Source organism: Ochotona princeps, chromosome 9 (genome assembly GCF_030435755.1).
Source record: "Ochotona princeps isolate mOchPri1 chromosome 9, mOchPri1.hap1, whole genome shotgun sequence".
NCBI classification, from domain to species: Eukaryota; Metazoa; Chordata; class Mammalia; order Lagomorpha; family Ochotonidae; genus Ochotona; species Ochotona princeps.
In genome coordinates, this window is record NC_080840.1 from 37235072 (window position 1) to 37259279 (window position 24208).

The 24208-nt window shown below is 42.7% G+C and overlaps 1 protein-coding gene across 2 annotated transcripts in view; it reads left to right on the plus strand.

Moving 5' to 3' along the window:
• Positions 1–200: 200 nt before the first annotated feature.
• SPIDR (scaffold protein involved in DNA repair) overlaps positions 201–24208 on the plus strand; it is a 389493-nt gene continuing 365485 nt past the window's right edge. For both annotated transcript variants that reach the window (XM_058668602.1, XM_058668603.1), the window contains exon 1: positions 201–280. In XM_058668602.1, coding sequence (XP_058524585.1) covers positions 248–280 — 33 coding nt within the window. In that variant the 5' untranslated portion in view covers positions 201–247. The remainder of the gene's footprint in view (positions 281–24208) is intronic.

Sequence of the window (24208 nt, forward strand, 5' to 3'; positions counted from 1 at the left end):
ACAACAAATGAACAGACAACGTACCGTCCAGCACCTCATAGCTCGTCGTTAGAGCCCCGGAGTTCATCGCCTCAGTAACCCAGCTCAGGTCGCGCAGGCGCAGCACGGCGGCGACCGGGCCCGGGGAAGCTCCGCCCCGCGCCTCAGCGTCCTCCAATCGCTGCGCGCGGTGCGGCTCGCCCTCGGGGAGCGGCGCACGCGTCTTCCGGAGAGGGCGCCCGGGCCGAGAGGCGGCGCGCGCGGGGAGATGCCCCGTGGCGTCCGCGCTGGTGGACTCAAGGTACGCGGTGGGGCCGGAGCCCAGGCGGTGGCTCTGCCCGGTTCGGTCCCCTTCTCGCCGGGACCGGGAGGCGGGAGGTGTGCGCGCTGTCCCGGCCAGGAAGGGGGTGCGGAGAGACAGCCGTCGGCCCGGCCCCTGTCCTGGCTGGGGCTCACCCTTTCCGGCCCAGCTGGGCTCCTCTGAGTGCAGTCTTGGAAGGAGTGCGTGAGATACGTCCACCCTCGCCGGTGGTGGCTGTTCCTGGAGTTGTCTCTCTTCACCTCTGTCGTTTCCTGTCCCAGAACAGCGGCGGCGCAGCCAGTTTTCCCCACACATTTCTGTTTTGCCACACTTTGCTTTGCACCGTAAACTTTCTGTGGATCCTTCTCTGCGCGACGCAGTGGGAGAGGCGCCTGGAGCCTGTGGCGCCCCAATCCCCCCAGACAAGCGCCTGTCGCAACGTGTAGGCGTTGTTGGGTGAATGGTACTCGAATGGTGCCACCTCTAAATACATCCTTTTGGTTCCGTTAATTGTGCCTGCCCTTTTACACAACCCTTTCTAAGCCCTTCAGTTACATAGGCTTGCCCGCACAAAAAGATTCAAAAATGTCTCCTCTCCGCTATTCCTTTAATCCAGAAACTTCCCGGAAAGTAACACACACAGACTGACTTGGCTTCCTTATCTGTGCCATACCCCACTCTTCCAGTTGTCAGACCACACTGTTGATCTTACAACTGATTTCAAGGACTAAAACCTGTTTCAACCACGACACATCCCGATTTCAGAAATAGTGAGATACGGGGGAGAATGAAGGAAACCTGTGCAGTGGCAAAGCCTAGTACGTGTTTCCTCTGTTACTGCAGCATCTGGCATCTTTGTTCCTGTTCCTAGTTAGCTCACCGCTGCCTAATCACACTGTCACCCAGCCACGTCCTGAGGGATTTTTCTCCTAGTTTTCCTTCGGCAATCTTTTACCTTGATGTTAACTGTAATTGTTTTATAAATGACATTCCAAGCTGCGTTGAACCTCTGTCGTGAGCTGAGCCAAATGCAGTTTACCTCAAAACCATGCTTCTTACACCGTGAGCTCACCAGGTCCTGCCACCCCAGCTTAGAATTCTTAATATTTTTGACTTGATGTTTATTCTGTTATTTTTGAAGTCGGTTTCTCGTTTTCACTGCTTGTACTCACAGCAGATGTCATTGCCTCACAGTTTCTGAGGGTCTTGAATGTGAAAGCCCCTCTAGGTATAGATCAAGGCATCCCACAAGGTTGCCATCCAATGCAAGGCTCTTGGAGCTGGAGGATCCACCCACAGGCTCACTGGGGTGGCTGTTGGTTAGTCTCAGTTTCTTGCCGTTTCCACAGGGCAGCTCACAGCACACAGTATGGCTTTCTTAAGAGCAAGAGAGAGAACCCCTGGGGCAAGAGGCCCTGGTGTCTTTTATAACCTAACTTCAGGAGTGACATGCCATCTCTTGCCCTTTATGACACAGACCAAGTTGGCACAAAGCATGGGTGCTAGAGTATGAATGGCAAGTGGTGGGCGTTGGCAGGGGCCATTTGGGTTTTTGTTTTGTTCCAGGAATTTCTTTTTGATTTCTATCACCCTATATTAGACTGAAAGTACTGTAAGCTCACAGTGTTGATATGTTATCTTTTTTTTTTAAAAGATTCTATTATTATTGGAAAGCTGGATATACAGAGAGAGGAGGAGAGACAGAGAGGAAGATCTTCCATCCGATGATTCACTCCCCAAGTGAGCTGCAACGGGCCGGTGCGCGCCAATCCGAAGCTGGGAACCAGGAACCTCTTCCGGGTCTCCCACACGGGTGCAGGGTCCCAAAGCTTTGGGCCGTCCTCGACTGCTTTCCCAGGCCACAAGCAGGGAGCTGGATGGGAAGTGGAGCTACTGGGATTAGAACTGGCGCCCATATGGGATCCCGGGGCTTTCAAGGCGAGGACTTTAGCTGCTAGGCCACGCCGCCGGGCCCGATATGTTATCTTTTACATGCTGCCACTGCATCTTCAGATATGTTCCTGTAGACGCCATTCTCATGTTGTCATTTCTTTGCTTAATGATTGTTTTTCCTTCTTTTTGATTATGTAATAATTTATTTCATACTTATCTGTGGTAAGGACTTTGTATGTATTAACTCATTTGGTTTTTTTTTTGTAATTTATTTGTTTTTATTGGAAAACCAGATATACAGAGAGGAAGATTTTCCATCCATTGATTCACTCCCCAAGCGGCCGCAATGGCCGGAGCTAGGCCGATCCAAAGCCAGGAGCTGCTGGGTCTCCCACGTGATGCAGGGTCCAAAAGCTTTGGACCGTCTTCAGTTGCTATCTCAGGCCACAAGCAGGAAGCTGGATGGGAAATGGGGCTGGCAGGATTAGAACCAGCACCCACATGGGATCCTGGCATATGCAAAGTGAGAATTCTAGCCAGTAGACTACTCTGCTGGACCGAACTCAGTTTTTTAAGTAGTCCTATGTGCTAAATATTGTTAATCTCTTATAAACAAAATTTCATTCCATTTGAAAGGTAACACTACTGAGAGAGACAAGGAGAGAGAGCGAGCTCTTTTATTCACTGGCTTACTTCCCAGTGGCTGCAGGTTGTTTGGGTGTCTCATGTGGGTGTAAGGACCAAAGTACTTGGACCAGCTAATACTGCTTTTGCAGGTTCATTAGTACGGGGCTGTATCAGAAGTGGTTCAGCCAGGACTTGAACTGGTGCTGGCCCTGCAGGCACTGGCTTTGTGTGCTACACCTCAGTGCTGGCTCCTATTACTCTTATTTTATTGATGAGGAAACAGGCCTAGCAGAGAAGGTCCATAATTTGCCCAACATCACACATCAATTCAGTGAAGAAGCTAGGGTTTATACCTGGGAGATCTGCCCCAGACCTTGGTTTGTTCAAGTTCTCATAGTTGTTCATAGCTTCCATAATGTATGCATTAGCTATGTAGCTTTGTTCATTATTTATCCTCTGTGTAAACCAGACTGCTCTTGTTGCTGTGCTTGTCCTGCCTCTGGGTGTTAGCTCATGGTCTGTGTTTGGAATAGTGTCATTTCTCCCATTTCTGCTTATTGAAATCCTAATCATTATTGAATCTCACCTTGCCCCTTATCACTTCAGTTATAAGTGAGCTTTCTTCCATTTCATGGAATTCTGCTGTTCTTCCACAGTTTCACATCTTGTCTTAGTTTTCTGTCTGTGCCTTTATTCTTTAAATGTGGATGTTGTAAGATTGATTACTATCCTTTGTGTCTTGCAGAACACTCACCATAATGCCTTGTCATATTAGATATCTGATAAGTATCTGAGAGATCGATGAAAGGAGCCTGGTTTAGAAGGCCGGGGGACTACCTGGAGTGTGATCAAACCCTGGGGAACATTCTGGTCAGGAGTCCCGGAGGGGCTGGTGGTGTGGCATAGAACCTGTGATGACAGTCTCCTCTGTGGGCACTGGTTTATATCCTGGCTACTCCAGTGCTGGATCATTTTCCTGCTAATGTGCCTGGGAGAGAAGCAGGGAATGGCCAAGTACTTGAGTCTCTGCTTTCTTGTGGAAGATTCAGATGGAGTTCCAGGCTCCTGGCTTCAGCCTGGCCCGGCCAGCCCTGGCCATTGCAGCCATTTGTGAAGTGAACCAGCTGGTAGAAGATGATCTCTCTGTGTGTCTCATCCTCTCTGTCTGTAACCTTGTCTTTCAAATAAATTAACTTCTACAGACTTGTTTTCTTTGAAAGAATTGCACAGCAAGAGAGAGAAGAGAAGGGGGAATACAGAGAGATGCACTTTTTAGATGGCTGCAGTGGTCAGGGCTGGGCTAGGGTGAAGCCAAGGACATTACCTGAGTCTCCCAAGTGTGTGGCAAGGGCCCGAGTACTTGAACCACCTGCTGCTACCTTTCCAGGGCGTGAGCAGGGAGCTGAATCGGAAGTGAAGCAGAGCTGGGACACACACCAGTGTCCATATGGATGCTAGTGTCACAGGCAGTGTCGTTACCCATTACATCACATTAGCTCCATTTTTTTTTTTTTAAGATGTCTTGGTTAACAGCCCCAGATCTAAAACCAACTGACTTTGTAATTTTAGGTAAGCAGCATAGATTTTTCTTGAGTCTTAGGTGAAAGTTGATGTCATGGATTAAGGTGGCCGGATGGGAAATAAAGTGGAAAAGGACTGTGTTGGTAGGTTATAAAAGGAAGATGAGATTTAGGCACCAGAAGTGGAAACATGAAGTGGGTAAATCCACGGAGACTCAGAAGTTAAGCCTGCGAAGATTGGAGAAGTTGTGGCAGCAGCCTACCTGACAGTTGTGTGAAATGTCTGCCCTGGGGAGAGAGGCTGGCCAGTTGCCCAAGGACTGGGAGGATGTTCATCCTTCCTTTCCCTTCTCCTGTCCTCCAAGGTAGCTCGTGCCTTAGCCCCTCTAAGCCTCACACTCTCCCTTTCCTTGCCAAAAAGCCAGTTACGAACACGGGTATTCCCCTTCCTGTCCAGCTGCTGACCTTTTGTTATCCTAGCTGCCTCTTGTACAGCTTTCTTCCACCTCCTCCCCATTGAAAAACTGTCTTGGCATTATCATAAAAGAGAAGTGAAGGGGGATTACCTCCTCCTGGGGATACCTTACTTTTCTAACCTTTTGAGTTCTCACCACCAGAACCTATTTATAAAAATTCATGTTATAAACTATCTTATTATCTTCAATTTTTATTTGCCTTTGAAAGGCAGAGAGAAACATTCCTTTACTGCCTCACTCCCCAGATGCATGCCCCAGTGAGGGCCGTGGGCCAGGCCCTAAAGCAAAGTCAGGAAGGCAGTGCAGGTCTTTCATGTTCATGACCGGGGCCCATACACCTTACCTGCCACTTCCCAGTGTGCACATCAGCAGAGAGCTGGAGTGTAAGTACACGAGCTCAGACTCACAGCAGGTGCTATGTCTATATGGGATGCAGACGTCCTACAGGTGGCACTCATGTGCTGTACCAAATGACTGCCCCAGGAAAGCTTTGTTCTGATGCTGCCTGTGTAAAGGCAGGCTTGACATATGCATTATATACATAGAAGGACACTTATAGTTTCTAATTGAAATGACAGATGTTCTTTTTTCAAGGAAGCTTTTTTTTTTTTGCTTCTTTGAGGCAGAGGAAGGAACCAATGAAAATCATAAAGACAGAAGGATTCAATTCCATGATGGGAACAGTGTTAGTTTTGTGAATCCCTCAGGGATTGTAGAGAAGAACACAGTAGGTAAGACGTTAGCTCATTTTTACAGTAGTTGCTCTTTTTCTTTAAGGAGTGTGAACATTTGAGTTGTGGGGGTCAGTTGCAAAGAGTTGTGGGTCTGTCATGCGTACGTGTGTTTGAGTGTATGTGTGTATGTAGAGAGCTCGTGAGTAAGCGTCCACCAGTGGTCACCAGGGATATATAATGAGAAAATATGGAAGGAGATGCTTTCTGCCCCCTCTCCCTTTGCTTTGCAGTAGTCCCATAGGCTGGTGACTGGGTGTTGCTGTAAGGGTTCGAATCTTAGTGCATGGCACTCCTTAAGTACTTGACCATGGCATGTACATTGTAGAGAATGTGGACAGTGGTTGTGAGGGGGCTGATGACTTCCACACTGTGTGGGATTAACCCCCAGGGATTGCCAGATACTTAGAGCCTGCTCACAAGCTCGCCAGGTGGGTGTGTGTTTGGCAGGTACTCATTAGAGTTATTTATAGGCACTTTTATTTAAATGAGATTATGAAGAATAAGCTGGAATCTTCATTTCTGGACTAAAACGTGGGGGACAATCTTGCCATATTGCTTGCTAGTAAGTGACTTTCCTTTCTGAGTAGTAGTTTGTTTTAAAAATAGGAATGATGCTAGAGTTATGAGTTGGTTTGAAATTGCAAGAGTGTATAGGGCAAGGCATTGAGCATGGGAATACTTGATAAATGTTAGTGATAATGAAAGCAATCAATGAAGCCCCATGATAATGAAATTATGTGAAGAGGAGGTATTGTACTTTTCTACTTTGCCTCTAGATGACGCTAACGTCGTGTTCTGCCAGCCTGTAAACAGCTGGAGAGAGGCCTTAGTTCTGAGGTTGTTCAGGGATGGCAGGAGAACCTGCTGTTGGCAGCTGTACCATGTAGTGCCAGTTAGCTCAGTGGGTGCACTTGATGGTTTATTGGTGGCTGTACTCAGAATTCATCTACTTAGTGTTGATTTTTTAGGCTTGAAATTGTCTTATCCTTAACGTGGAAAGGAAACAGCGTCCGTTTTCTGAAAAATTTCTGTATGTCAAATAGATCACATAGAGGACCTCACTTGAGGGGAAATGTGTTTTTCTCTTTCACCAAAAGAATGCGTGCTTACAAATAAGGTAAAACAGGGTGAGAAAGGTTGCCATGAAAACCAGGAATTCTGCGCCTTACTCATTCCCTTTATCTTTATTGAGATGATTGTAAGCTCACCTAGGGTCCTGAGGCGTCACTTAGATCTCATGTGCTCTTCATCCAGTTTCCCTCAGTGGCAATGCTTTGGAGATTTGTAACACAATATGTTGTCATGAATATGGTTGTTCTTAAATTTCCACAGGCGTTCACAGCTTAGTCTGATTTGAATGTTATTGCAAAACTACCTTTGGTTGAGTGGCTTATAAAGAACAGTGGCTTAAGAAGGACTGTTTTTCAGGTTGTGGACGCTGCGCAGTGCTAGACCAAAGCACAGATGGATTCTGTACGTGGTGAGGGCCTGTTGGTTCAGGAACAGCTGTCTCCTCCCTGTCCTCACAAGGTGCAAGGGTGGGGGAGCTCGCTGGGTGTCTGAGAAGGGCACTCGTTGTGTTTGCTGTAGATCACCTCCTCAAGGCTCCACCTCGGAGTTATGAGTTTAGATATGGACCATAGCATTTGTAAATGACTTTATCATGTACGTATGCAGGTGCCTCCACCACAGCAGTCAAAGTACTGATGAGTTCTGTCAAGTCGGGCATCTCTTTTACAATCAGCCCATCACCGCCTAGAACTGCCTCCTCTCATTCCTGAAGCCACTAATTTGTTCATCATAAACATCTTACCATTTCAAAAATGTTACGTAAAAGGAATCATACAACATGAATGTGTCCAGATTTTTTTCCCCACTTAGCATACATCCTTGGAGATTTATCCAGATTGGGCATGCTGGCAGTTTCTTCATCTTCAGTCATTTGTAGAAAGAATATGCTACAGTTTTTCTTAACATTGCACTGTTGCAGGACATCTGGTCTGTTTCTGCATTTTGTCTGTGGTGAATACAACCGCTTTGAACATTTCTGCAGAGGGTTTATTTGTGAACATGAATTTACATTTCTCAGACATATGTCTGAAAGTGTCCTTGACAGAAAATATGGTAATCCTTTGCTGAGTTTGATAAGAAACTGCCAGACTTTTCAAAATTGCTTGTGAAATTTTATAGTCCCATAGGCATTGCAATTCTATTTCACAGATAAAATGTACGGTCCAGTGGTTTTGGTTTTTAGTATATTTACAGAAATTGTATCAGTATTTCTGGGTTTAGCACGTTTTTATTAGCCTAGAAGTCTCTCCTCATTGTCTCTTTCCCCATTCCCTGAACACTCTGACTCAACTGCTTTGTGTCTATGGATTTGCCTGTTACAGACATTTCCTCTGAAGGGAGTCCTAGAGTGTACATGGTGTTTTTGTAAATGGCTTCTTTCCCTGGGTGTGATGCTTTCTAAGTGTCTGTGATTTAGCAACTTTAGTGCCTCATTCCTCTTCCTAGCTCAGTAATTTCCATTCTGTGGAGGTTCCACATTTAAACTATCCACTTCTCAGCCAATAGACGTTTAGATGACTTCCACTTTGCCCTTCAGTGTTTTTTTTTCTGAGTATTTTTTTCATACTGTTATGAGTTCATTTCAAAAAAATTTAGATTTATTTTAAAGGCAGATTTACAGAGAGAGAAGGAGAAACAGATCTTCCATCTGCTGGTTTGCTTCCCAAATAGCCACAGTGGCTGGAGCTGGGCTGGTTCGAAGGCAGAAGAGAGAAAAATGGAGAGAGATCTTCTATCTATTGGTTCACTCCGTAAATACCTGCAGTAGCTAGAACCAGCCCGGACTGAAGCCAGGAGCCAGCGACTTCATCCAAGGGTCCCCTGTGATTGGCAAGGACCCTAGCACCTGAGCGGTCGGAGGGTGTGCTTTACCAGGAAGCTGGATCAGAAGCACAGGCAGGACCCCGTAGAGTGCAGGGATGACAAGTGGTGGGACCACGGTGCTGCACACCCCTCTCCACTCTCTCCTAACATCCATTTTGCTTTAAGTGATTGAGCTTAAAATATGAGCTGGGGTTGGATTGCAGATAGGGATATTCAAGGCACACAGACGTGTTTGGGAAAAATAAGTTAAAATATAACTTACTATTCTTACTATACAATAATTTTATTCTATTATATAAGTAATGGTCAGAAAGGGTAATGGGTTAAGATGGAGGGAGGAGAAATTTGAGTATAAAGGAGAAATAGGTTTTTAAAAAGCCATAAAGAATAAGTATGAAATATGTAAGATATTTTGTGAACTTGTCTTGAAGTTTGTGCTCTGAGTGTCACTGCCCTTTGCCATTGCCCTTTGATGTGATTTAAAATGCTCGTTAGCTTCTGCCTTCTGGAGAATAGCTAGCTGCCTAGCCATGTTTTTTGAAAACTCTGTAGCTACTTGATTATCAGTGTTTCATATTTTATGTAACCAGCAGGGGGAGCACTTGTGTTCCTTTTGGAGCTAAGACCAAACTAGTTTTAATTTGTGCCATGGTATAATATACTAATTTTAAGGCTGCTAGAAAGTAAAGAATTCAATGGAAAAATCAAACAAAAGTGTATAATCAGATAGGGCAAGCATTTTGGTATAGTTCTTGCTAGTGTTTTTTTTTCCCTGCAAATGTTTATCATATCAGTTAGAAAATTGGCACATTATTTGAAAATTAAATATCTCTAGTACTACATAAATGCTATTTGAAAATAAATCTGAGCTTTGTTCTAATAACATAAAAATTAGGACAAAGTTTTCCATTGGCTTCTCTTAAATTATGAGTTTTAATTGCTGTTCTTATAGAAAGACTCATTGTATAAAGACAATTTTGTTAAATAAAAGAGCAGAGTAATTCTTTGTAAGGTGGTAAGTATGAAAAACATATGCAGTCATAAGACTCACATAAGGTAGGGAATTCTTAAAAACAGTTGCTGGTATTATGGTGCCTGGTATACAATGTAATGTTTAATAAATATTTTAGAATAAATCAAGAGTGGGACTATGATACCTTTCTGTTTATTTTGTTGTAATGTTAGGAGAATAAATTGAAAGAAAATTCTGTTACAGTTTATAGGTACACATGAACAGTTTTTAAATTTCTAAGCAAGTTTAATAAGCATTTGAGTTCTGGATTATATTTTATATTTCTTAGGAGCAATTGCCCAAGAACAAGAGTATGTAACAATGTGTGTCCTGGGGCTATTTCATTTGTTAAAGAAAAGAGAGAAACCGCTTAGTCCGTGAGTTCTGGTTGCAGTTTTACCAAGAGGCCAAAAATATTTCTCTTTGTATGTTACCTCTGTAAGACTTTCAGTATTTTGAAGCAGTTTGTAAAATCTGATGTTCAGCTCTTTACACATTAGCAAAATGTTGATAGCAAGTATACATCTATAAATGTGCAATTATATGTTAACCAGCGGGAAATCATTTAGGTGAGAGGTTGTAAAGAAAATTGTGATGGTTAGAAGACTGAGCCCAATATTCATGTAGACAAATCTCTGTGAGTCTGTTGGAGAGGGCGATGAACCAGTTAGACGGGGTCCAGGTGAAGGAAAGTTTTTTTTTTTTTTTAGTTTATTTTTTAATAAAAAAACTTCATCACAATTGAGTAAGGAGCTGTGTGGTAGAAATGATCTCAATTGAGACAGATTGGAATCTTGAATTCAGTGTCTCATGTTTACTTCTCTGTATTTCTCTGAAGGATTTCCTTATAGAAGCAAACCACTGGGATATAAGACATAGCATTCTAAGTTTCCTCCTCTTTCTTTCTTTCTTTTTTTTTTTTTAAACCTAATGTAGTTCATAACATTCTTTAACTGACAGGGTATACTTTGTTCCAGTGGGGGGAAAATATTTGAAGCATTCTCAGAGAAGCTTGTGTTTTGAATTTGATCCTAAGACTGCTTGTTTAGTTTACGTATTAAGATTCATTTCTAATCCACTGTGCTCAGCACGAGTTTTGAAATTCTAATGCAGGAAGCACCTGAGATGGCAGTTAATGAAGATTCTTGAGTCTTTCTTCCAGATTCTCACTGTGACTTTGGGAACCTATGTACTTGTAAATGTGTCCTTGTTGATCCTGATGTACATAGTCCTTACATAGTAGTAAAAATGATTATTTATATATGCAAATGTACATTATTAAATAGATCTAAATAATAATTTTCTTTCTATTTTATTTTTACAATGATTTCCTGTTTTAATTATTTCAAAGTATATAGTTTTGGGGCACTAGTGAATTAGCATTTTTTTTTTACTTTCATCCAAAGATATTTTTAATTGTGTTTTAATTGTATTTTAAGATTTTTAAAAAATTTCTTTTTATGACATGGTTTCATAGGCTCTGGGATTCCCCCAACCCCTCTCCATACCCTCCCCCCATGTTGGAGTCCTCCACATTGTTGCATTAGTGTAGTTCATATCCAGAATGTTGTAATCAGTTCCTTGATTTTGGGTATAATGCCTTTGGGAAGCAGACTTATGGATGGGCTCAGTGCTGTTATGAAAATGACCTTGGTAATGCAAGTGGTTGCAGTTCCTGTGCATTCTTTTCAGCATGTGTTGTTTTCTGTTTTGTTGTTTTTTTGATTTTCTGTTGGTAATTATGCTGGATGTAAGTATTTCGTTTTGGTTTTGATTTGAAGGTTTCCCTAATGACTAGTGTGTATATTGTCTTTCTGTTGACTTCTAGGTGTTCTTAATCTGTGCTGGATACTAGACACTTATTAGATGTATTATTTGCAAATGTTTCTCCCATTGCTCAGATTTCCTTTTTACTGTGTTTATATTGTCCTTTGTATCTTTTGTCAGTGATGCTTTTGTGTCATATGTACAGAAACAACTGATTAACTCAAGATTGTGAAGATTCATTTGTGACTTGTCTTTAAAGATTGGTTTGAAAAAGTGAGACAGGCAGAGAGGGGAGAAGGAGAGACATATATCTTTCGTTCCTTAGTAGGCTGCAACATCCAGGGTTAGGCCAGGCTGAAGTCAGGGGCTTGTAATTCCATCTGGTTCTCCCACATGGGCACTTGGTGCATGAACAGGGAGCTAGGTAGGAGTCTGGTGCCCATCCACACGCAGCCTAACCTGATACTGGCTTAATGCTGGCCCCCTGTGCTTGCTTTTAAATTATTTACTGTTACATTTTAGTTTTGATCAGTTTTGAATTAGTTTTTATGTATTTTGTGTATTCTTTTGTATGTGATTTCAATTGTCCCAGAGACCATTTTTTCTTCTTTTTGAATAGTCTTAAAATGCTTTTCAACAGTCTGTTGGCCGTAGATGTATGAATTTAGTTCTGGACTGTGAATTCTGTTTCAATGAATAGGTCTTTTGTTATACTAATACAATATTGTTTTGATTATTATAACCTTATAGTACATTTTAAAACTGAAATGGGAGTTCTCCAGATTTCTTTTCTTTTGGTGATTAATTTGGACATTCAAGATTCCTAAATTTATAAATTTTAGGATAACATTTTAGAATTGTGTGCTGGAGGTTTCTGAGATTACATTGAGTTAATGTATTACACTGAGTCTGTAGAGGGCTTTGTGTGGTGTCGCTGCCTTAATAATAATAAATCCTTCCGTCTGTGAACACAAGATGTTCTTCCATTTATTTTTAAATTTCTTTCAGCAGTGTTTTATGGTTTTCCATGTAGAAATATTTTCCTTGGTGGAATGTTTATTACTGGGGTTTTGAAGTACAGCAGATTTTTATGTGTTTATCTTATATCTTGCAAGTTTTCTGAATTTATTCGCTCCAGTAGTTTTGTGTGGGCTCATTTGTATTCCATTTTTAGACCATATCATCTGCATTTAGAGATCATTTTACTTCTTCCTTTTAAATTTGGATGCTTTTATTTCTTGCCTAGTTGTTTGGCTAGAACTTCCAGTACCATGTTAAATGAAGTGGCCAAAGTGGTTACCCCTGTTACCCATAGAAAAGCGTTTTGCCATGTAAAGAAATTGACTTGTATTTAGTTGTTGAATGTTTTTATGATGAGAGGGTATTGGATTTTAAAAGATCTTTTTCTGCATTAATAAATTACCTGTTTTTTTTGTTTTGTACTACTAATGTGATATGTTATAGTCATTGATTTTAAGATATTGAGTCTCTTATGTATGCATTGTGTAGATCCCGGTTGGTGGTGATGTATACTGCTGTTAGATGTGCTGCCAGATTCAGTTTGCTAGTATTTTGCTGAGAATTTTTTTTTCTATTTTCAGGAAGGATATTGGGTTTATAGCTTTCTTGGGATATGTTTATCAGCTGATTCTTAGGGTATGCTGTCCTCAGAAGAGCTAGGTATATTCTCTTGTATTTTTGGAAGAGTTTGAAAATGATGAAAATTTATTCTTTAAATGATTGATGGCATTCACTAGTGAATTTATCTAGTTCTGAAGTTTCCTTTGTTGGGAGGCTTTTGGTTATTGATTTGATCGCTTGTTGATATGTTCAGATTTTGTGTTTCTTTTAGAGTCACTTTTGGTGGTTTCTACATTTCAGGAATTTGTTTACTCTGAGTTCTCTTATTTCTTATTAATTTTTTAGTCAGTATTTTCCTAGGTTTAATAGTAATTCTCATACTTTCTGTTTAAGTAATGTAAATCTTCTATTTTTTTAAAAAGACTTATTTGTTTTTATTTGAAAGGCAGGTTTTATAGAGAGGAGAAGAGGCAGGGAGAAAGATCTTCTGTCTGTTGGTTCACTCCCTAAATGGCCACAATGACTGAACTTAGCCAATCCAAAGCCTGGAGCTAGGAGCTTCTCCGGGTTCTCTCATATGGGTGTAGGGGCCCAAGGACTTGGACCATCGTTCTCTGCGTTCCCAGGCCTCCAGGAGGGAGCTGGAACAGAAGTGGAACAGTCTTAACATAAATTGGTGCCTATATGGGCTGCTGATGCAGTTCGGGGACTGGCCCCTATATCATTTTCTTCAGTTTAAAGTTATTAATTTTATGTCTTTCAGTGAAACATTTTTTATTATTTGTTTTGTTGATTCTATCTACTGTTATATATCTCTAGTCTTTGTTTCTGTGTGAGTGTGCGCGTGCGCTCGCTAGCCTTACATTTAGCTTCTTCTTTTCCCCACTAATTCTGTAGTGTGTAATTTAGGTTGTTCATCTTGGGGTCTTTTTACCTCTTTAACCTTGGTGTTTGCAGCTGTGAATGTTTCTGGGAGCATTGTATCTACTAGATTTTGGTATGTTGTATTTTAATTTTATTTCTTTGAAATGTTTTCCTTATTGGCTTTATAATTTAGTTCTAATTTTTCTTTGAGTCACTATCTGAAGTGTGTTTTTTAAACTTCTACTTATTTGTGTATGTCCCAGTTTTCTCTGTGTTGTTGATTTCTAGTTCCATTCCACTATGATCAAAGAAGACATTTTGCATGATTTCATAATTTTGAGATATACTTAGTCATATACTGACTCTTTTTTTGACATACCTGTAGTATCTGTTAGAGAATATTCCATGTGCACTTGAGAAAAAAATTTTATTTTGTTGGTGTTGAGTACAATATCATATTTTTATAAAATTTAGTCAGTCTGATATTTCCTTATTAACTTTCTGTCTGGTGTTGTTGAGTGTATAATATTGAAGTTCCTGACTATGGTGGGATTGTCAGATTTTCCCTTTAATTCCATCATTTTTTGTGTGATATATTCCAAGCCTAAATTAATAGATGTGTTCAAGATTAATATTTCTTCTTGATAGATTAATCTTTTGTTTTTTAAAAGATTTATTTATTAATTTTGAAGGGAGTTATGCATGCTTACGCACGCGCGCGCACACACACACACAGGGGGAGGAGGGTGGTGAGGGAGAGAGAGAGATTGAGAAAGAAAGTATTTTTCATCTCCCAATTAACTCCCCAGTGGCCACAGTGCCTGGGACAGGAACAAGCAGAGACCAGGAGCTTAACTGCATCTTGGTCTTCCACTGCCTTGAGGGGCACATTAATTGTGACCAGGAATTATTGGGGCAGCCAGGACTCAAACTGTTTTTGTGATCTTGGATGTGGATATTACAAGCAGAAGTTTAGCTTTCTACATACAACACCTGGTTTTTTGTTTCTTAGTCTTCATCTTTTTTTTTTTTTTTTTGTAACTGGTATCGCATGTCCACTTTTTGCTGTCACGCAGCACCCAGGGAAGGGGGACGGTCATTTGGTGAGGCCTTAGTGACCCTGATGTAAGGAAGAAGGTGAGACATCTTTGGTGAGAAAGTGTTTCCAAAGTCTACTTGCTTAGTGTGTCCACAGACCCAGGCACTTGCTGCAAAGCTTGGTCAGGAGACCCTTCCAACCTGGTCTGCTTTCCATCCTCTGATGAGGCACTTGATGTTCTCTAGTGCCCTAGATGATCTGGCTGTCATATGCCCCATGTGCATTTATGGGCACTTCACAGGCATCAGCAACTCAGGAGGCCCAATCCCAATATATGCACGCCAATGCTGGACCACGTTACCTTGTGATTTTCCCTGTAGCTAGGATTTGGGTCCAGCGGTCTAGTTTGGCAGTCCCCCAAGAAACCTCACCTGGTGTGACCTCAGATTTGACTCTAGTTAGCACCAATTTTGCACTAGTCAGTGCACATACCAGTTGATGCAGCCTGGTCAGTTTTGCCCCCATCCCCAATTTCTCAGGTGAACTGATGGGTGCTCCTGTGGTCTAGCCCTTCCCAGGCTGCCACGGGCCTAGTCCTGATGAACACCAGCTGGTGCCACAGCCTAGTCGGAATGACCCCCAGTAATCCCAACAGGCCTGCCCCCAGCCCTGGTTATTGCACATGCCGGCATATGCTGCAGCCTAGCCCAATCTGGCTTGCATCCCATCCAGCTTTCATGCATACTCATGTGTGCTGTGGCTTAGCCCAATCCACTCCTAGACCTGGTCCACACTCATGCTGATGGATGCTACTGCCTTGTCTAGCCTTGTCCACCCCTAGCCCTGGCTCTCATGCTCGTCAGCAGGAACTGTAACCTAACAAGGGAGTGCCCACAGTTCCCCTGCCAGACCTTCTTCTAACCCTGGATCTTGTGCTTACTGGGGCTACTGCAGTCCACCTTGACATGATTCACACTTAGTTCTGGCACTTGTCAGCAGGTCCTGTCATCTAACCCAGGCTGGAATGCCCCAAGACCCAGCCCACATGTCAGCTTACAGATGCTACAGCTCTTCCTGGTTAGACCCACCCCTGGTCCCAGCTCTCACACTTGTCAGTGGAAGCAGTGACCTAGCAGGGAAGTTCCTGAAATCCATACAGAGCCTGCTCCCAGACCTGGATCTTGTGCGTGTCAGTTGGTACTGCAGCTCAGTCTGGCATGGGCCACCACCAGTCTTGGTGTTCACCTTCAGTTGCTGCAGCCTGGCTCAACTGGGCCCACCCTCAGTCCTAGTTCTTGCCAGTGGGTACAGCAACCTAACCCACCCTGTCCTACCCTTAACCCAAACCCTTATGTGAACTAGTGTTGCAGCTCACCTTGGCCCGGTCTACCTTAACCCAAACCCTCATGTGAACTAGTGTTGCAGCTCACCTTGGCCCGGTCTACTCTTACCTGGCCCTAATTTGTTCCAGTATGTACTATGTACTGGCCCAGCTTAGACCGCCCCCACACATATGCCAACAGATGCGGTTATTTGGCCTGGCTTGGCCTGCTTTCAGTGCCAGTTCTTGTACTCATTGATGAGAGCTGCAGCCTAGCAGGAGAGTTCCCCAAGTTTTCCTACCAGGCTTGTTCTCAGTCCCAGATCTGGCATGTGCTGGTTGGTGTTGTGGCACATCCTGACATTGTCTGCATTCAGTCTTGGTGCTCACTGGTGGGTACTGAGGCCTAGCCCAACCAGCCTGCACCCATACCAGTGCTTGCTGGTGGGTACAACAGCCTGGTCCACCCTCAGAACTGGCTCTCATGTGAACTGGTGGGTGCTGAGGTCTAGCCAGTGCATCCTCTACACGGTTCTGGCTCTTGCAAGCACCACTGAGTCTTGAGGCCTAGCCCAGTGTGATCTGCCCCAGAGCCAGCCCACACACATGCTAATGGATGCTGCAGCCTTGTCCAGCCATGGCTGTTATGCTCACCAGAGGGAACTGAAACGTATCAGGGGAGTCCCCAGAGTTCCCCTACCAGGCCCATTTCTAGCCCAGGTCTTGTGCATGCCAGCAAATGCTTCAACCTAACTTGGGTTCTGGCATGCCCGGCCCAAGCTTTCACTGGCAGATGTTGCAGCTTCGTTCCACCCAGTGCAGCCCCCATCCCATCCTGTCTCTTGCATGTGCCAGCGGGTGCTTCAGCCTAGCCCAGCCTGGCCTGCCTCCAGACCTGGCCAACACACACTGCTGACAAGTAGCCTTACCTGGCCTGGCCTATCCCCAGCCTTGGATCTCACGCATGCCAATGGGTGCTCTGGCCTTGCTTGGTACAGTCTGCCCTCAGTTGCAGTCTTTGCATGTTCCAGCGGGTGGTGCAGCCTGGCCCAGCCTGACTTCCTCCCAGCCCTGGCTCCCATGAATGTTGGTGAGTTCTGCAGTTCAGCTTGACACGCCACTTCACTACCTCCAGCTCTTGCACAAACCAGTGGGTGCTTCAGTTCCATAAAGGTGAGCCAAGTCCCCTACAAGATTTGCCCTCGGATCCAGTTCTCTTGTGTTCTGGTTGTTGCTGCAGCCTGGCCCGGCATGGCCCACCCCCAGCCCTGGCTCTCATGCTCACCAGCAGGAGCTGTAACCTAATAGGGGAATGCTCACAGTTCCCCTGCCAGACCTTCTTCCAACCTTGGATCTTATGCTTGCTGGGGGCTACTGCAGTCCAGCTTGACATGACTCACACTCAGTATTCTGGTGAGTGCTGCAGCCCAGCCTGGCATGGCCCATCCCCTGCCCTGATACTTGCGGTTGTGTACTGTGACCTACTGTGCATGCTCCCAGCCCCAGCTTTTGTGTGCATTGACAAGTGACATTACTTAGCCCAGCCCGGGTCTCCCGTATGGGCTGGTGACTTGTCCTCTGTTCCCCTCCGCTCCCCCCCAAACCACACTGTGTTAGCTCCCTTGACAGTCCGTGAGTGAAGTGACCCGGTCTGTGGAAGCCCTCACAAGTCACTCGTTTGTCTCAACAGCTCCCTCTCCAGTATGTCCCCACACCCCTTTCCCCAGCAGTCTGTAGTCCCCTGCTGTGTGGCAGCATGTGGTGTGTCTGGGGATCGCAGTGGTGTGTCCTGGCCCGATGTCCCTCATCTTCCACCATGTTGTGCTGCATGGCAATGCGCAGTGTTCCCCACATATCTTAAATAAATAAAAATTAAAAAATAGACAAATGCACTGGCACACTTAGTTAATACAGACTTGGCATTAACCAGGTGCAAAATGCCTGCCAGTTATTGACTGCTTTTTGTCCACCAGTGTAACACTTACCTAGGTACAAGGTAACTTAGGCAGGTGTCTACAATTGGGGTATTTTAAGAATTTGATTTTTAAATAATAGGAGTAAGACTTACAACCTGAGAATTGGAAGATTTCTGGCTTTTATATTTATGTTTATATATTTACTATTTTTATGTGTATTGCTTTATGTTGTTATCCAGTATCTATTCATTTCATCCAAATAATGTTTTTTAACATTTCTTGCAAGACGTTAATGCTAGTTGTAAATTTCCTCAGCTTTTGTTTATTTGGATGTATATCAGTTTATTTTTTATTTGTTAAGGGTAGTGTTAAGGATGGAATTACATTTTCCCTCCAGCTCTTTACATGCAGGTGTGTCATCCCATGGCTTGCTGTTCTCCATGGTTTCTGACCAGAAATCTGTTCTCAGTCTTTATTGAGTGTCCTTTTTATGTAACTGTCACTTTTATCTTGCTCCTTTAAAAATACTTTGTCTTGTGTGATCTTTATTAGTATGGGTGTTTTATGTTATCTTGTGTAGAATTTATTAGACTTATTGCATGTGTAGAATCATGTCTTTCCCCAGGCTTTGGAAGTTGTCAGCCATTTCTTTCTTTCTTTTTTTTTTTTTTTTTTGGTCCAGATAAATAAAACAGTTTCTTGGGAAGACCATCTCTGGTCTGAAGGCAGAGCTGGCAGAATATCATCCGATCAATTAGAAGCCCCAGCACAACATCAACAACAATTTACAACATTATGGAATTAATTGACATGGTATTGAGTAATCAATACGTTATGACAGTGCGAGTTCTTAACCACATCCTGTGACTACTTTATTGACCCTTCAATTTTTGTACACAGAACTGGCTGCTATACATCTTAAAGTGGCTATAGGGTACTATTCAGCTGTCTCGTGTCTGTTTTCATTTTAGTATTTAGCAGTTTATTGTGTTGATGCATAATTTTGCTGAACTTGGTAGATTTTAGGATAATCTAAACTGGCATATAAATCTAACAAGGCCTTTGTCAACAGTTGAGGTGCAGAACAGTTTTAGGAGGGGCATGCAGAGAAATCTTCCATCCCCTAGTGAGGGGTAACTAATCTTTGTGTCCTATCTAGTAAGGTATATGTGGATCCACGCTGATCGTTTCCTGTTTGGTTCTAAGCTTTCCTTGTATTTCTCTATCTATTCTATTTCATTTTTTTGGGTGGGGGGCTCCAGAGCGATCCTGATAGTCATTGCAAGCGAGGGTGGGGATCCAAATAGAACCAAGTAAGGACCAGAAGAAGTTCCTCTCCCTAGTCCAAAAGCGAGTTTGCTGTTCTTCTGTTTCTGCAGATCCCTCAGGTCTCCTGCTCAGCCATTTCTTAATATATTCTGTAGGAGTTTTGTGATGTATATGTTGCTGTGCTCGGTGTTCTACATGTCTCTTAAGTTCTATTTCTCTTCAGTCTTTTCCCTTTCTGTCTTTACTCTCAGTTGAATCTATCTTAAAATGTGCTGATTTTTCCTTGTTTCTTCACTGAGTTTCCCTCTAGAATTTACATGTGGTTCATTTGTATAATTTCTGTTTAATAATCTTATTTTGCAAATTGATGTTCCTTCTTCTAATTTCCTTTAGTTCTTTACCTATCATTTTCTTTAATTCTTTGAGTATATTTAAGATAGTTTATTTAACTTGTCAAGATCAACATCTTAATCTTCTGTATATAATTTGTGTTACCCTGTTTCTTTGCGTGTCTACTAAAATTATATTGAAAACTTGGCTTGAGTATTACAGTGGGTAACTCTGGGAATGAGATTTTCCCTTTCTATGAGGTTTGCTGTTGCTGTTTGTGGTGTGGTATTACTTTTTAGTGACTTTTCTGAATTATATTTTGAAACATGCATTTCTGTGTTGCCACTGATATCTGGTCCTTTACCTTAGTGGTCAATGAGTGCTTTGATAGAGTTTGTTGAAATGCCTAAAAACAGAAGGAAAGAGAGTGGGAGGGGGTGTTGAAAGGAGCAAAGGGAAGGAAGGAAGAAAAGCAAAAAAGGATGAGAAAGAGAAGAAAATCAGAAAAGAAAGAATGGAAGAGGAACCAAAAAAAAAATCTCAGAGAAAAAAAGAAACAGCAACCCTCACAGCCTGCAGATTGGCGCTGCGTGCGGGCCTTCTTTCACACCTGGCAGGCTGTATGTGCACCTTGGCCTTTCCCCGGGCTGGCAGCCAGAGCTGAATGCTTCAGGTATTCTTCTCAGGCCTTCTGAGAATTTTCTGGGTTGTTCCTCTGACCTTTTGATTCCTTTCTATATAAAGGAGCTTTTGTAGATTTTCATTTGCTTTCCTATCTCCTTTCCCAGTTTGTTCCTTTTAGGGTGTCCCATTCTGTATGCTGATTGTCCTGAGTGTTGGGCCTTGCTCTAGGCTGCTGTGGTCCCTACTTGCTTTTACAGATGCTTTTGACTAGCAATGCTTACCAAGCTGCCCCAGCCCTGCAGGCTTCCAAGTGCCTTTTTTTTTTTTTTTAAGAAAGACCCTGCTCCAGTGCCTCAGGAATTGCAGAACAGGTTCCAACAGAAACAGCTCTTTCAGAGTGAAGCATGTGTTCCCCCAGCAGTAGCAGCGTGCACAGGAGGGTGAGGAATTGTGAGCTGCTGTCCTCAGGTAGAGGAGTGATTTAAAGCAACCCAGTGTCTTCTGAACTCAGCAGGAGGTGTTTCCATCACTGCCTTGGAAGTTCTTTACTTGTTGGAAGTTCTTTACTTGATTTTAGTTTCCTCATTTTGAAGTTGATGAGTAATTTTTGCCCCATTCAACTCATAGGTTTCTATTAGGCTTGACTGAAAGAAATTAAAGTGATTTTTAGAATTATGCTCTTCATCCCTTATATATTATCTGTGTTATCTTCATATTGGCGATCACTCTTGTTCTTTTTTGTGTATTTGTGTTTGTGTATTTTTTAATATGTGGTAATTGTATTGATTTCTTACAGGCACTGCTTGTATCTTTGTGTCTCTACTATTAATAGCTATAGTTTGCTGAAATTAATTTCTAATAATATAAATACATGGATTTAAAAAAAAATTACCCCAAAGTAAACTTATGTTTTGTTTCCATTTTTCATGAACATTTTGAAATAGCTGGCCAGTAAAAAATTACATTTGCTTTTTTTAAAGATTTATTTATTATTATTGGAAAGTCAGATATACAGAGAGGAGATATAGAGAAGAAGATTCCATCTGTTGATTCATTCCGCAAGCGACTTCAGTGGCCGCAACTGAGCTGATTTAAAGGCAGGAGCCTAGAGTCTCTTCCAGGTCTTCCACTCAGGTGCAGGGTCCAAGACTTTGGGCTGTTTTCCATTGCTGTCCCAGGCTACAAGCAGGGAGCTGGATGGGAAGCAGGGCCACTGGGATTAGAACTGGTGCCCAGATGGGATCCCAGCACATGCAAGGTGAGGACTTTAGCCACTAGGCTACCACGCTGGGTTCTGCATTTGCTTTTAATTGTAAGAGAGGTACATTTCATTATGCAGATTGAAAATGTCAGGGCCTTAAAGGAGCACCATTAGTCAAGAGGGCTGGGTAGACGTGTATGTTTGTTATGATACTGTTCCGTATGTCTCCTTAAAAACAGTCTGTTAATGGCAGTTTTCTGATAGATTTAAGAAAGGGAACTTGAAAGGGGTCTTTTGGGGCTTGTTCTATGTTGTAGAAGGCTAAGTGTCTGTCTACAGTGTTAGCATCCCATACAGGCTCTTGTTTGAATCCCAGCTGCCTTGCTTCCAATTGAGCTTCCTACTTAGGGCCTGGGAAGACAGAGGAGGGTGGTCCACGGCTTTGGGCCGCTGCACTTGTATGGGAGACCTGGAGTTTCTGGCTCCTGGCTGTGGATAGGCTCAGCTCTGGCCATTGTATCCACTTGGAGAGTGAAGCAATGGATGGTTCACTGTCTGTGGATCCCTGTCTCTGTCTTTCCTTCTCTGTAAATCTTAAAAGGAGTGTCCTCATTTGTATGAAATTGTAGTAATATTAGGAATAAGGCTCTTGGGTTTAGACCAACCTGGTTTTGTATCTTGCATTAACCATTTATAGGTGTGTTCTCTTCTAGTTTCTTTGTCGATAAAATGGGGGTTAGTGGTACTCATTTTAGAATCAAGTGTCATGTAGCGTCTGGATGAGGTAGTGTGTGACACATTTGCTATAGTGTCTGGCACTATCCAAGTGCCCAGTGCATGAAGTAAATCATCCTACTTACTTCCCTTGGAGCTGATTATACTTTATCACATGATTACAGACTTAGGTTTCGGATGATTTGCAATTAAGAATAGGGCTTGAAAGACTGGCTTAGCATCTCTTTTTTTTTTTAACTTATTACTTTTAAGTGAAGGACTGTTGTGTTTTATTCACACTTCCCTCCTTTGAGATTAGCACTGAACCACTGGCATAGATATTAGGTCAGATAACTTGGAGGAAGTGAGAGGCAGATACTTGAGTTGTGGGCTCTGGAGGGATCTTGATGATATATTAGCTAGTGTGTAAACTCTGTGTGGAATAAGTCATAGACTCAGTTCACGGTTTACTGTACTTTAGCTGTTTAACAGTGAGGAAGTAGGAAAAGGAAAGTATCGAGGTATATTAATTTTTCCATTTAAAAAAAAGGTCTATTTATTTGAACGGCAGAACAACAGAGACTGAGATCTTGCAAGAGCCAGGAGCTGGAAACTGCATTGAGATCTCTCGTGTGGGTAGTAGAGTCCAACAGCTTGAGTCATCTACTGCTGCATTCCCAGTTGCTTTAGCAGGAAGCTGAATCAAAATTGGAGCAGCTGGGAGGCCTGGTGTGATAGCGTAGTGGCTAAAGTCCTCGCCTTGAACGCACCATTTGGTCATTGGTTCTAATCCCAGCGGCCCTGTTTCCCATCCAACTTCCTGCCTGTGGCCTGGGAATGCAGTCGAGGACGGCCCAAAGCTTTGGGACCCTGCACCTGCGTGGGAGACCTGGAGGAAGCTCCTGTCTCAAGGCTTCAGATTTCCTCAGCTCCTACTGATGTGGTCGCTTGGGGAGTCAGCCATTGGATGGAAGATCATACTCTCTGTCTCTCCTCCTCTCTGTATATCTGCCTTTCCAATAAAAATAAATAAATCTTTAAAAAAAATTGGAGCAGCTGGAACTCAGACTAGCACTCTGATACAGGATGCTGACCTGGCAAGCAGCAGCTTAACTGTACCACAATATCAGCTCTCATTGTTCATTTTTAGTGAGAAATTAACAAAATAAAAGTGGACCAACATTGTGATATGTTAATAGTTTTTATTCATTTTTTAAAAAAATTGTTAAAACCCTGAATTGAATGGGAGTGGGATGTGTGGGGTGATTATTAAAGGAATCCTGGCATGGGCAGTGTTGTTCAACATAATGATTTTCCATTTCACAGAGAACAGGAAGCTTCACACTTGGGATCTGATGTGGAGTGGAGGTCTTGTGGAGAATAATTTTGCTTTTCCTTTCAAGAGAAGAAAATTAGATCACAAATATCTGACATTCTTACATTCGGAAGTTCCAGATTGTTGAGAAGAGTGAAAACAGAGGACCGAGTTAACAGATGTTGGATCCTAGCATCAGCATCTTTAAGATGAGCAATGTTGAAGTAATCTGGGTTTTTCTGAACATCACTTAGGTGTTTGATGTTACCAACATTAGACAATTATCCATTGTAAATTCGAGTGCAATTGCATATTTCAAGCTTTACTGCTTAGGATATAATAAGCTTTCCATATGAAGTTACATGAAAATTATATAAAGCATGACAACTCACTGTTTCCTTTATTTTCCCTGGGGACAAAAGAACACATATCTTGCTTTCTGTTAGGCCTTTCCAACTCCTTTCCAACTCCTTTCCACCCCTCAGGACTATCTCCTCTGGGACCCTGTCTATACTAACAGCTCCCACTGGCCTTCTTTGAACATTAACTTGGACTCGAGTCACAAATTAAATTTCAGTAGTACTTCCCCCTTACTTTGTAAATCATTACTTTGGGGGTGTTTCTGTCTTCTTCCTCCTGAAACCAGAATTTTGTTAATAACTTAAGTTCTACATGTGACAAATTCTGAAAGTTCTAACTTCTAGAACTTCCTGGTTTATTCACTGTAATTTCGGTGTTTGTGGAATGAGGTTAGAGGCCACCTAAATAATTCCTCTAAGTAGATCGGCCAATATTTATCCTATTTCAGATGACCTGTCTTTTTCAGGCGA